This window comes from Oreochromis niloticus, linkage group LG10 (genome assembly GCF_001858045.2).
Source record: "Oreochromis niloticus isolate F11D_XX linkage group LG10, O_niloticus_UMD_NMBU, whole genome shotgun sequence".
Classification (NCBI taxonomy): Eukaryota; Metazoa; Chordata; class Actinopteri; order Cichliformes; family Cichlidae; genus Oreochromis; species Oreochromis niloticus.
Window position 1 is genome coordinate 19,516,030 of NC_031975.2, and position 14,745 is coordinate 19,530,774.

The window sequence follows — 14,745 nt, forward strand, 5'->3', positions numbered from 1 at the left end:
TCGAAATGAAATAAAACCTGAAAAAAGAAGAAAAACGTGTTTTAAATTCATTTGGGAATTTGCCCCTTTCAGAGGACTAACTACCGCCTCCTACTAATAATCATAATCGTTATTTGCGCAAATATAACCAAGTAATATGAGTTTTTGTATGTTGTCTCTGAAAGCAGCACGTGGTCGCCCATAAACATTTTGGGCTGCTGTGATTGGTCCAAGTTGAGCCGTGTCAACGTGCTGAGTCTACATACTCTCTCTCACACGGCAACTTGACAGCTGAACAGTGCGCTCGTATGAGTGAGTTACACCTGGGTAAACTTACTGCTTCGTCTCCGTGGAGTTCACCTGTTTTACGGAGGAGACCCGGAGGAGAGAGATGGCCTCCAAGGAGAGTTTTAACGACTTGGGATGCAGTTCTTCCGAGGAGGACAGCAGCCGTGCGGACTTCACAGAGGAGTCGGGGGAAGAGAAGGCATCTCCCGTGGTGCGTCGGCATCACCCCTTCAGCGTGGAGGCGCTCATGTCCGGGAGAAAGACGCACAGCCGGAGCGGAGAGTCCGCCTGCTTTACACCGAAGGAAAGTTCGGTGGCGTTGTCCCCGACGGGGTTAAACTCCTTGTATGTGAGCCGGGAGACGTGCAGCCCTCCCGGGGGAAGCCAAAAGAGTTTAACTGCTGCCCCTTCGTCGCCAGTGAAGTCTGAAACATCAGAGTCAGAGGACTGCGCACCGTGGGTTACTACCAGCGCCTTTTCCACACAACCTCGTAAGTTTCTCCTCTCATATTAGACGCCATGAAACACTTATTCATAGCTAATTTCATTATTCAGTATCCTGCAGATGTTTTCAGTTTTTTTCCTAAATACTGGAAAGTAATTCTCTGTAAGCTGTGCTGCAAAGATGCATTCTGTTTATTGGTTGTTTACTGAAAAGTAAGGCTAGAGTGTAAATAGTATTATTTATCTGGCTGGGGTTGGTAGGCTGTAGCCAACTACTCAGTTTTTACATTCAAATCAAATTTTGAGATAATCAAATGAATTAATGACCCTCTTAAATCCTAATTGTTTCTTCTCCCAGGTCACCTCAGTCCTGCCTGCCAGCTGAGGAAACACAAGACCAACAGGAAGCCCCGCACACCCTTCACCACATCCCAGCTCCTCGCTCTGGAGAGGAAATTCAGGCAGAAGCAATACCTGTCCATCGCCGAGCGAGCCGAGTTCTCCTCCTCCTTAACTCTCACAGAGACTCAGGTGAAGATCTGGTTCCAGAATCGCCGAGCCAAAGCCAAGAGGCTCCAGGAGGCCGAGCTGGAGAAACTCAAGATGGCCGCTGACGCCAAGACGGCCGCAGTGGCAGCCGTTGCTGCTGGAGCTTTACACCCTGGCTTTAGGTTACCACTGTCACTGGGTGCCATGTCACTATATGGACAGTCATACTCCTCTGCCTATCACCACCACAGACCCATCCTGCCCATTTCCCCTTTAGGAGTGTACGCTGCTCCTCTGGGCTACAGCATGTACCACTTATAAAAATGGAAATATCAGCAACTAAAGGATTCCAAAAAATGGACACGGAGGAAATGTGCTCAAAAATCTCTATGTATAATATACAGTTTCTACCGCACGAGAAGTGTTTGTAATAACTTTCTGAGCACTTCAGAATCTGTTTAAAGATCTATTTTCCCAACAGTGAGGATAAGAGAAACTTCCTCTCTTGCCCCTTTTGGACTGCCTGTTTACACGACTTGTCTATATGAGGAGGGGTGTTACTGTCCAGCTCTTTATAACCTCCAGTTGTTTACTTCTGCAATAATTGAGCAGGGCGAGGACTTGCACTGGGAACCATAACACAGACTTTCCTATTAAGTCTTACTACTTATCAAATAAAGCACCTGGGGCCTTAAAGTCAAGACACTTTGCATGGATGAGTGGGTCTTTCAGCAACTCAGGCAACTTCTTGTCTTTTTAAAAGAATTTTTTCAATAATTTTGAAATTCAAATTCAGGTTATTTGTGTCTTTTCAGCAGTAAGATTTATCCCTCTAACTGTATGCTATTGTAATTACAGTTTTGTTGATGTTTTCTCTTTTAGCAATAAAAGTATTTTCATTACACCCTAATTTCTTTACGAGACATTTGCAGAGCATAGACATATTTATTCTCTTTAAAATGCAATGCTGGAAATGTATGAATTGTGTATTTATGATTATGAGAACATGGTACAAAATTTCTAACCGAGTATGTATTTATATTGTTCTTCTCCCTTTGAAAGGGCCTGCAATGTGCTATGCAGTTTATATATATATATATTTTTCATTTTTTTCATTCATATGAACCAAACTATTAAAGGCTCACAGACTGTTTTCTTTAAATGACATTCAATTTTATGTCTTAAAAAAAGTAGCAAAATTTAAATATGTGCAGCGTTCACTTGACATATCTCAAAAAAATCAAGCGGTATGTAAGTGAAACCAAATAGCTGTTTTGTTCTTCTTCTTCAGCACTTTTCAGATACAGCTGCTTTCTGTGTGTGTGTGTGTTTGTGTGGTTTAATCCCATGTCTGTGTTTCCCATCAGACAGTGGTCAGTTCAAGGCAATGTTTGACAAACCATAAATGACACCCATAAATTATCCAACTTCACAGAGAGTTCCCGTTATGACTGAGCTGTCTCTTACCGCACTTGTCAAACTTTTCTTTCCCGTTATAAAGCTCAGATGGATTTTCAAGAATTATGTGTTGTTTTGACCATGACGGTGCACTGACGACCGATAATGAGGCTTTTAAGTTTCACAACAGTAGCATAAAAACTCAAGTTTTGGGAGTTGCAAGTTAAGGATCTGTGGTTGTTGCCTTTCATTTTCCTTTATGTCATATTGATTTTATACTTCTGAAGCTCACCAGAAAGTAGCTGCAATATTTTTGTTGAAACAATCAATGGTAAACTTTCTGTGTCGTTATGGAAGAGGTGTTGAATGTCAAAATTATATTAGCTTGATCACTCATTTATGACTTATCTAGCTGAGCAGCTCCCTTATATGTTACGGCTCTTATCCTACCCGGTGCCTTAATAAACATAATGTGACCGATCACTGTTGAGTTAGGCTTGAATTAGCCACTTTTTACCAGACCCATCCAGCTTAGTGCCAGTTTTTATAGAGTGACTGTGATGGTGTGTGGGTCCTGTGCGTTGTTGCAATTGTAAAAGCAGCTTACAACTTCCGTGTGACTTTGATGTAATGAGGAAATCATTTATAGGCAGCGGTGTTTTTATGAGGTTCCTCTTTAATCAGAACAAGGCTGTGAGGCCAGGCAGACAGTCTAAGGGGAAGTGGCAACCAAAGAAGTAGTTTACACAGGCAAGCAATCAGCTTAATGAAGAGCAGATTGTCAGGAGAGACTCAGAATCACTTGTGAAACATCATTGTACTAATTGCTGGAGGAGTGTTGCATTTTAGTGGCGGAGAATTCATAATTGCCGGTCCTTTAGTTTGGAAGGTTGTCATTAGGACTAGCAATTGCTTTTCATCTGTTTTAGTTGCTGTTCATCTGACAATGATTGGGCATATTTGCGGTTTTGTTTGTTACTTAAAGACAACATGTGATTAAGAGAGTCTCTGGTTCCAGGTCTTGTGCGTGTCTCCTGCCTCCTCTGGTGGCTGTTTGTAATACAGCAGCATGGGGAAAAAACTAAGTATAAGAAGGTCACATTCCAACCTAAATATGCATAAAGTACAGTTTTATACAACTGCAACTCCACATGAAAATACAGTCACCAAGTTGGAAAGTATTACCAGTGACATGTTTAGAGATAATACTGAACAAGCATTGAATGTTCATGGAGAATCATTTGCAGTACTTCTCTGAAAACGAGGTTTTGGAATATCTAATTCACTTATAAAATAACTGCATAAATATACACACTTACAGGTGATTGCTTTTTTAATGAATCAAGGACCAGTAAAACTTTTGTGGTGGTCCAAAGCTTTTGGACACAAACAGTTAATGTATCAGGACAAAATGAACACATAAACCTTGGCGGGGTAGAAAAATTGTTTTCTAAGAATAAGCCAGAAAGACTGGAACCAGCAGCTGGACAAACTGCCCTGCATGTTTGAGAAATGTAAATGTGTTTTTCACAGTATTCATAATCATTGCAAAGCACTATAATATAAAAAAAAAAAACAGCATTGAAGATTCTCACTTAGCGATGGTGTATTCTCTTTTGTGCAAATACTATTAAAGCCGTAGGCAGTGACGTCCACAAACAACGAGAAAGGCTCGGCGAGCTTCCATGTAGAGACAAGGACACATGCACGAGAATTCTGTTGTTAGTGTGTGTCCACGTGTGAGCGGTGTTTGGAGGTATCCCTCGAGAGCAACGCAAAAGCAGATGCAGGGATAGTCCCTGCAGCAGTCTAGCAGAAGAGGAGGGCGGCCAAGGCTTCTAAAGATCACACTGGACAGGCACACACATGCACTCACGCGGCCTTTTTCTGTTCCACGGGATCCCATATTTTAAGTCTTTGTTTAACCATCACATAAGTGCAAACACACACAGTGGAAAACAAACAGTTATATTTGAACAGAAAATACAATAATCACTGGGAACTTTACTGTAACATGCATCACTCCATGAATCATGGATTTATTTGTGCATGCTGGCATTAATTGGCTTAAACCGATGTGTTTGTGTCATTATGAAACCAGCTGTGGAAGCCTACAAGTTTTAGGCCTGTAGCATTTCTGTAGTGTTGCAGCATTCCCAAATTGGCTCAACCCTAAATGAATGGGCTTAATGCTGTTTGACTCTTGAAGCTGTTCCATATACAGCGTGACGACTTCAATTGCGGTAGGAACTTTACATGAAATGAAACACTTGCACTCATCAGGCAGCTTGTTTTTCTCTGTTCGCGTCCCATTTCACACACATGCACAGTTGCCATTTTCGCGATGAGTAGTCACTATGGAAATTTTATGAAATAACTTAGGCAACATTGTTCACACATACAGCAATAAGAGTGAGACTCTAATGAGTCTTATAAACTAAAAGGATCTGCAGCTCCACAGTGTATTTTATGCTTCTCAGTCATAGTCATGCTTAAATGCATCTCTCTGCTACTGTAAAATCAAGCCTCAAAGAGGCTTCTGAAAGCACGGCTAAAAGGCGATTTATACCGCTTGCACTGTGTCTTTCATGTCATGAATAACCTGCTAATGCAAATGTTATACTTGCTTATCTGAAACAACAACGGCATCTTAAGTTTTCACTGGTGCTTTCGATGCAGCACTTGGAAAAGAATACGAGAGACCGATGCTGATTTAGGTTTGATTGCCGGGAAATGGAGATCCTCATGCAAATGCTGAGCAGCTGTGGTAAAGTGGTTCGGATTTACTCAAGCTGAGTAAAGCTTTGCTGATTAGTGGTATTACTTCTGAAATTCACAAATAAACACACTGAGCATGTTTACAGAATGTGTTCCAGGGATTCTTTGATAACAGTTGTGATGCTATTTTAATAAAATTGTATTTTGATGCCGTAATCAGACTGCAGGATCTAAACTGGGCTGGGTTGAAAGTATTACTAGATATGCAATAAAGCAATAACAGTGTAGTGCTGCAACTAAAGATACTCCTGATTTTATGAATGAAATCAAAAAGATGGTAAGAGATTGTCTGTTAATTTAGATGGATGTAAGCCTGAAAACTTTTGCCACGACTAAATCATTTTAGTACAACAAGAGAAGGAAGGCCTCAAATTTCAGTTCTACAGCCCACACAAATGTCGCTTATTCACCTCATTAGCAAAAGCAGAGACGAGCAGAATGGAGGAGAAGTAGATGAGACTTTCATGGATGGTGCTGAACCTGTTCCACCTTTTATCCAGCAGGTGTCACTACAGCAATAATTTTCATCAGAAGTAGCCCCACTAATAAAATAAAATAAAATCCTCCAAAGCCTTTCCAAAAACATGCTGCTTTAAATTGGTCTTAAAACAGTAGCAATTAAAATGTATTTGTCAATGGTCAAAGAAAGGGTGGTATTCTTTTATATGAGATAAGCTTCTGATAATTTGGAGTCTTTTAGGTAGAGGAGAATGTGTCTGAAAGGAACTTTTATTTTAAAAAAAGGGGGGGGGAGTTGAGTGTGAATGTTTTTTTGAAAATGCAAATGATGCTGCACAACGAGAAGAAAGCACACTATATTTCCGGTATTGCTTCACCACCTGTTTGCATCTAAGTGCTGGGTGTGTGTATGTTTACGGCAGAGGGAAGCCTTGAGCTTAAGTGTATGTGGACAAAGAGACAGAGTCTGAGCACTCTACCTGTGCCATGTCCATTCAATTAATTATAACTAGCCGAGTTGTCACGGACGTTTTGCTTTATGTGCTTCCACAATTACTCAGAGACACATGCCCATGCACCCAAGCCTGGCATCACTGTAGCACCTTTCCAGCTTACAAATTAATGTCACAGTGATAAAGCCTGACATTATAGTTCAAATAAAGTGCTAGCTGCACACAGCCCTGCACTGGCCTCTCTCATTTTTTCTTCCACCTTATGCACACTAACCAAACACACATACAACACACACACTCTCCCTGTCTCACATAGAGTCACACACATAGTTGTTATTGCTCCTGTTGCCTCATCTTCTCTTCTCTTGCCTCGCTCCCTGTCACAGACTCGATACGAACACAAGGTGATAAGCTTTTGGCAGACATGTTTCATGCGGTATCTGTATTCTCCAGAACACAGACACAGAATAATGTTAATAGTCCAGGCAAAGAAAAATATATAATGGTTTGTTTAATTTAAACAAATTTTTAATTACAATGATAAACAATGTGCTGCTATAAGTTACCATAAATTACCATTTACTGACTGCTTTGAAAGTAAACAAGGGGGGAACAAAGTCTGGATTTTCTGTATCCATACGCTTTATCTATAAGATATCGTCTGTCAGTGATAACATGTGGTCCAAAGGCTTTCCTAGGCTTGTGTTCACTCATACAAGTAAATGCCACAAATATAATATGGGTCACCATGGGTTTTTCTAATTCACTAAATGCTTGCATACATGCTCAGTGACTTTGGTTTGTTTATATGCTACTATAACACGTAATGGTGGCTGTATAGTGTGGTGACTTGATCTCTATTTACATATCTCTAAAAATAGATTTTAATGGGCCCATAAGAACAGACCTACATCTTGATTAAAAAACTATCCACCTATTCATCTTCTTTCACTTATTTAATTCAGGGTCATGGAGGGACTGGAGCTGACATAGGGAAAAAGGCATGGTACAAGGGCTAACACATAGAGACACATAATTTATGATCACATTAACACCTACAGCCAACTTAGACTAATCAATTAAACTAATCCAGTGCATGCCCTTAGGCTGCTGAAGAAAGTAGGACCCACACAACAAACAGATGTTGAATGATCTCAAAGCACTAAAAGCAGAGCCAGCGGCATCTCCCATCAGTTTATCCATGATGTGCAACAACATGAAAAAGCTTGATAAGCTCAAGCCATTGTTACCAAGACATGGACACAGCCATAGTTAATGACAGACACTACAGATGTGTCCATCTAAATAAAATTATGAATTGTCTTGTGTAAATAGGCTGTTGATTGTCTTTACTCATTTCAGTTATTACCAGCAAAATAGTTGCATGTTCAATCATCTGGGAATTTACCCAGATTTATTTATTATGTCTATTTTTTCACAATAAAAGCAGTGCTTGCCCTGCTTGCCCTAATACAATACCACTAATGTACACTATAATAAGTAAAAAAAAGACTACTGAAAATGTATGGATACAATTTCAAATGCTGTTAATTTATCCTAAATTAGTCCATCACTGACTTTGCCTTTATGTGTGTTTAAGATTTCATAACCAAAACCTGCTCATTACAAAATGCACTTTAATTATGAATGTCGTGACAATTATCATTTAAACAAACAAACAAAAAAAACCCCATCACAATTCTACTCTGATATATGACACCTCTTATGTATTACAGGGGTCTTTCCATTTTTATTTTTTAGATTGTGGCAGAAAAACTGGGGGTACAAAACGCCCAAAACAAAACCAAAACAACACAAAAAACCCCCCAAAACATATGCTAGGGCAGTGTTGTAATATTCAATGCTCTAACAAAATGAACAATACAAAACAAAAAGTTTTAAGATTGCTTAAACCACTTTACAAATATTGCATCCTCACAATAGAAAATTTCCTCTATCAAACCTTCTTTTAAAAATAAATAAATACATAAATAAATAAAAACCCCTCATAGATTTGACTCCAGCTGTGATGTTGTATGACCTTTTAATAGTCAATTAAACACATTCCATGTGGCCAGCTTTGAATCAAGTTTGCAGCCATGTGATTTGCAGGCTGTCGAAGCCATATGATGTGTGAGGACATTGCTTTGGGAAAAAAGCTATTTATAGATTCTCATGTATAACTTCATGTGCTTTTTTTATTGCTTGTTTGCTCATTAGGAAGAATTATGCACATGTATCTGCACCAGTTATAACGGATGGGATGGGATCAGTGTGTGTGTGTGTGTGTGTGTGTGTGTGTGTCTGGTAGTAGGGAAGAGGGGGCATGGATGACTACTATCTGTATGAATTTGAGTGTTAGGAGCACACAAGCGATCACAGATGATTGGCTGTACATCATATGTGTGAGATGTGGATGGATGTGATGATCTACACATGTTGGTCTAACGTGTAGCAGATGTTTTAAAGATTAAAGGATAAATCCTTTAGTAACCAATTCATTTAGTAAACTGATTGGCCATTAGAATAGCTTTAGTGCCCATTGGCAGTGATTCTACCACTCTCTCATATTCTACTGGTGTTCTGCTAGGTTGAGTTATGTCCACCGCAAAGGCCACAGAATATGATTCAGTTTAAAACCATTCATCCTGGAAGTGACCACACTTTTGAATTGATTTATCATCACCCTTCCCTTTAAAGTAGACATAAAACACTATACGTATAAAGGCTAATTTACACCATGGAGTCCTATACTGAAAAACTGTCATAGATGTAACACTATGACGATGAAGCTGGATTTAAGATAAAACATATTTTAAGTTCATAGAACATGTTTTGTACTTGTGCCAGAACAGACACCACCAGATTGATTGGTTGGTTGCTGCTAATAGACTAGTTTATAGTAGCTAACTAGAGATAAAAACGGTAACTCAGTGGAGCAAAGGGAAATTAAAAGAAAACAAATAAAAATAAGTGCTTGTGTAGCACCTGTGGCTGCAGCAATGTTAAAAACCAAGAATATGCTGTCCACTTTCACTCTGTCTCTTAAGTAGCACAGTAAGTGGTTTGTTGGCTAGCTAAACGGAAACGGGAAAATCCCCTTATAAGCCTTAATGTTAGGATTTATTGAGCACTTCATCAACGAGGACTGTGTGCAGGAGAGCCTGTTTGAGTCAGGTGCAGCTGTGGTTCACCGGACTGACAAGCTGGAGTCAGACACTCTGGTTTTTCCTCATCCAACTGGATGCACCAAGCAGCTCAATCAGCCAATGTTAGCAAGATGTAATCAGCACTATTATATGCAGTAATACAGTCTTTCTTTTCCCCAAAACACCCAAACAGTTTTTTGTTTTTGTTTTGTTTTTTACCTGTCCTGTCCAGTACTGTAGCAATCCAAGCAAGCCAAGAAAAATGCCCAACTGATTTATTTGCCCCTGAGGACATGAAGCAGGTATGGAGGAGATTCAGGCCCCAGACAGACACAGAGTCAAACAGTTTACTACATGAGCATCACACCACAAACACAACTTAGTTTCTTACCAAAGCGCAACTGGAAATCCTACTATCAATCAGCATGTCTGGAGGAAAAATACATCAATTTGTGCCATGGAAAAAACAAACCAAAAAAACCTGCTCAAAACTGCCTCAGAGGCAGAGACGCCACACTTTTTAGAGCAGGGGTATTCAACTGAAATTTGAGGAGGTCCAGCTGGAGAAAATCTTCTCAAGCAGAGGTCTGGGACATCATAATTTCTAACTTGTGTTATGACTGTGATACAGACGCAGCCTATTTTTTTTTATCGATATATAAGTTTAAGTTTAAGTAAAAATATAAGTTTAAAAAATTTCAACAAAATGTATTGTTAACACTAAAACACACAGTGGGCCTACATTCGATATAGCGCTGCAGTTTAAAATGAATTCGAGAAAATAAATAAAATGGCTAAATTGTGCATCTTAAAACAAAGTGCTTAATTTCAGAAAAAATAGCAGCAGCTTGAGTTTCCCTTTTTCTTTACCTTTCACATCTCTACTTAACAGTCTCAATACATTTTTCAACAGATAACATCAAAACATCTTAACAATTTTACAGTTTCTCTTTCTTTCCCCCTTATATTCCACTCCCCCACTTTCTGTTGTTCAATGAGAGAATTGAGCTTTAGTTTGACCTACCAGGATTTTAAATCTGGGCTGGAATGGTGTCAGGGCCATTCTCATACACATGTGTAGGTGCTCATTGGTGAGCCTGGAACGAGCTTTAGTTTTTATTATGTTCATTGTGGAGAAAGCTGCCTCACAGCTGTATGTGGAGCCAAACATGGTCAAGATGTAAAGGGCTACTTTCCTCAGATTTGGGAAAGCTGTCTCAGAGACCATTTGGAGCTAGAAAGTGTCAGGTTCAGTTCTTTCAAACTGCTCTTTCAGGACCACATCTGCTTGGAGATCAACCAGTTGCATCTGGAGAGGCCCAGCATTTGCCCACTTGAAGTGCTGTGTGACTTCCTTTAAGAACCCTCTGACATCAGTGGTGAGAAATGTGTTCTTTATGAACATGGTGAGCTGCTGTCCAAAGCTGACGCTATCAAAACCTTTGCTGAAGTTTTCAATCAGCTTACCAACAAAGTCAACAAAAGAGACACATCTCTCTGTCCCTGAACCTGTTCATTCACTGTTGAGAAGTGTACATAGTCTCCTCGCAGATCTTCTTTGAACACTTCAAGTTTCCTCTGAAAGGAGCGACAGCTGTCATCAATTCACACATTGTCCTTCCTCTGCAGCTTCAAATTCAGTTCATTCAGGTGTAAAGTGATATCAACACAAAAGGCCACAATATCCATGTTTTTCTCATCATTCAAAAAGAGAGAAAAGTTTGTTGCTTTCTGTCTTTCCAGCTCTTCCAAGAAAGCTGCTACTTCACTTCTGATGGACCAAAATCTCCAAAAACGTCGGAGCACTTTTGCAAATATGCGATGTCTTGATAAACCAAGCAGATATTTGAAGTTTAAACAGCTACTTTCTCGCCTGAAAATGTTAAAGTTTATTTAGTGACCCACAAAGATTAATAAGAGTAATATTAAAACTTAGTAGTGGCCGCCATTGTTGGAAACTGGAATTGGCTGGGCCGTGGTATGAATTCTGGGATATGGTGGGCCACGAAGAATACACCCGACCCATCCTTCAAATCTGGGGAAAAGGAGGACGCATTTGTCAGCCGGATTCGGAGGAGTCTACGAATTGGGACAGCCTTCGTCCGACGCTGTGACATAATCGGTCTACAAATGCGGCCTCAGGAAGATGCAGCCATTCAGCGCATTCAGCGTTGCGATCGCCTTGAATGCACAGATTTGATTGGCTAAGTAGCGTCACGTGGGTGGCTTAACTCGCACACGATTGGTTTGTTTATTCCCTGGTCTATTAATACAAGGTAACGTTACCGCTTAAAATTGAATCGCCTGTCACAATTAAAAGTAATTTAATATTTTGTTAACTATGGTTTCGGGTCAGTAAAGGATGGCGTCTGGGTCCGGACTCGGACTCCGGTCCGCCTGTTAGTGACCCCTGTTTTAGAGGGAATTTTTCCTTGTTTTGGTTTAGAAATGCTGATGTCACATTGCAAAACTGTTTGGATTAATACTAGAAGTGAGGAAAAGCCCAAGATGTAAGTGAAGGAGACCGAAACAGAGACTTTTTTTTCCAGTGAAATGCTGATGTCAGGATTCCTGCTCATGCTTTGGTATGAAAATGTTTAACATTTGTGGTGTTTAGTCCGTTTAAATCCAACTTTGGTTTGTTTTCCCCCTTGGTGTGTGTGATGACATCAGCCACACATGGTTAAATCAAGTCCATTTGTTCACTTTATTAGTTTGGTTTGCAGTTTTCTTCATTAATATAATTCATTAACCATTTAATTTATACCTAACACTGATATTATGAGGCGCGCACATAATATGATTGTGTGGTTTTCCTAAAAATGTTTTCTGTTTATATTAATTATGTTTCTCTTTCTTTGAGTTACCTGGTTTGGGGCGGTGGCTGTTTCCTGTCTGGGCAAAAGGCGTGGCTAAGGACTGTGAGAACAAAACGCCTGCTCAGCAGGACCAACCATGTGCTTATCAGAAACAGGGGTGTTTTAGGTTTACTTATGTTATTCTGTGCTTATTTAGTATTAGTGTGTGTTTTTGTTTCCCCCTATTGTGTGTAAATGGTTTGGCCAAACCACTATAAAAGCTACCCTCTTGTCTTTGTAATTAGATCAGTTTCTGAGTTAAGTTGTGTCCACTTTGTTTGTTTAAGTTTCTGGTAATTACTTTTCTAGAGTTATATTTAATTGACCTGTTTTATGGTCCCGCGAATGATATTTTTGAATGTTGCCTTTTGAACTTTTTTGAGGGTTAAAATAAAGAAAACCCATTTTGAAGACATTTTTTCCTGTGTCCTCTATGCCTTGGCTGCTTGGTCCCTCACAGTGTGGTTCGTTAGTACAGGTGTGGACACAGTAATCTCACTCGGGTGTGGACCAAAACAACTGCATTGAGACCATTCGGAGAAGGCGATTTTGGTACGATTCCAACTACCAGGTGTACGTTACATTACATATTTGAGCTAAAAAAAAAAACTTCCCGTTGCAACGTGTGCTTTGTATTTTCAATGTGGGAAAATACTATAGATGTCTAAAGAGCTGTACGGGGTGAAATGAACCTAAATTCTCAGTTTTCTCATCAGTTGATTGGTTTTCCTCATGTCGGACTCCAGCTTGTCAGTCCAGTGAAACACCAATGCACCTGTATCAAACAGGTCAAACCCTCATATTACGCATAAAAGGTGGATTTTCCCATTTGAGTTCAGGTGGCCCACAGTGAGAAACCTAACTACTTAAGAGACAATTTAATTTCTTTTCATGTTTTCCTTTGAGTTATTGGTTTTATTACTAGTTAACTAAGAAAAAAGAAGAAAGTCTATTAGCAGCAACCAAACTACCAACTCAGTGACGTCACGCTGTGTACTGACACAACATGGCGCTAAACTTGCTTCCTAAATCCACATAGACAGAATTAAATCTATTACCTTTTCTCTTTATTTTTTATTTTTAACAGCAGGGCTCCATGATGTAAAATTAGCCTTTATTTGTGTAACATTCAGGTGACCATCATGTTTTAAGTCACAGCTGTTTTTTGAACTTGCATAGTGCTGCAGGACTTTTTTCTCTGTTTTTTGTTTTGCTTTTAAAATTATTTATTTATTTATTTTACCAGTATATATGGTGTCTGAGTGATGTAACAAATTGAACTGGGTGTCCAGAGTGTACAATACTATCCATTTTCGTCTGCTTATCCAATTCAAGGTCATGGTGGGGCTGGAGACTATCGCAGCTGTCATAGAGCAAGAGGTGGGGTACACTCTGGACAGGTCAGCAGTCTATTACAGAGCTTACACAAAGAAATACATCCAGCCATTTATGCTCATATTTACGATTTAGAATCACCAGTTAACCTGACGACCATGAACTGTGGAAGGAAGTTGAAATGAAGGAGAACATAGAACATGCCAGCTGAGGGTTTCAAACCCAGGAACCCTGAAGCCAACAGTAGCAACCACCACAACACCATACTGCTCTTTGCCAATATAAGTATTACAATTGTTTATGATGAATATTACTCCTGTTTCTATTACATGTTTTCTGTACTGCTGTGAGCTATGCAGAAAACAAGCAATACACAGTTTTTTGTTGTTGACCACTGCTTCAAATCGAACAGAGAGTAGCTATAAAGTCTGACCTTCTTTCCATGATGTCACTGTTGTGCAAATTTGTTGCATTTGTGTGTGCCAGGAAGGCTGTGAATGACTGTGCCTGCATGTATCTGACTACGTGCACCCGTCTCCAAAGCAACAAAGTGTTTTATCTCTCTTACACCTGGGAGGAGGAATTATACTGCAAAAGAAAATACAGATTTGTTAACTGGAAATGCCAGTGCTGCAATTTAATGCATGTCTCAAGGATTGCTGTGGTAACACAAACAGAGTGCACAGCATCAAGACAAAACCAAAACGAGGGAGGTTTTCATTTTATAAAGCCAGCAACCTTGTCTGCACTCTCCGAAGCACTGATTTACCCTCATAACTAATCACCAAATGATCCCCGGGGCAGATGTGGACATTCTCACACATTTTTATCAGAAATGTATTGAAAGAACAGTTACCTGGGGAACCATTATACTGGCAAAAACATACACAAATGCTAATTACAGGAGTGTAACAGCAGATCTAGCAGACTGGTAGCAACACACTAATTTTCCTTCTGATGTACATTATCTCGTCAAAACAAAAATAATTACTGTTAATTACTTAAAACACACACACACATGCTGAGTCTTTGCCACACAGCCTCACATGTAAAGAGGTGATGGTCTATGATAAATGTATTATTATTATTATTTTTATCCCTGGGTCTTGTATGAAG

General features: G+C 39.7%; 1 protein-coding gene across 1 annotated transcript; it reads left to right on the forward strand.

The window, feature by feature from the left end:
• The first annotated feature begins 223 nt into the window (after window positions 1-223).
• On the forward strand, window positions 224-2,362 carry msx2b (muscle segment homeobox 2b). Its single transcript, XM_005452588.4, has 2 exons — window positions 224-758; window positions 1,070-2,362. The coding sequence occupies exons 1-2, from the start codon at window positions 371-373 to the stop codon at window positions 1,519-1,521; spliced, it is 840 nt and encodes a 279-aa protein (XP_005452645.1). The 5' UTR covers window positions 224-370; the 3' UTR covers window positions 1,522-2,362.
• Window positions 2,363-14,745: the final 12,383 nt, after the last annotated feature.

Coding starts and splice junctions, on each gene's coding strand:
- msx2b (XM_005452588.4), top strand. CDS start 371: ATGGCCTCCAAGGAGAGTTTTAACGACTTGGGATGCAGTTCTTCCGAG. Junction 759..1,069: donor CGCCTTTTCCACACAACCTC/GTAAGTTTCTCC, acceptor TTCTTCTCCCAG/GTCACCTCAGTCCTGCCTGC.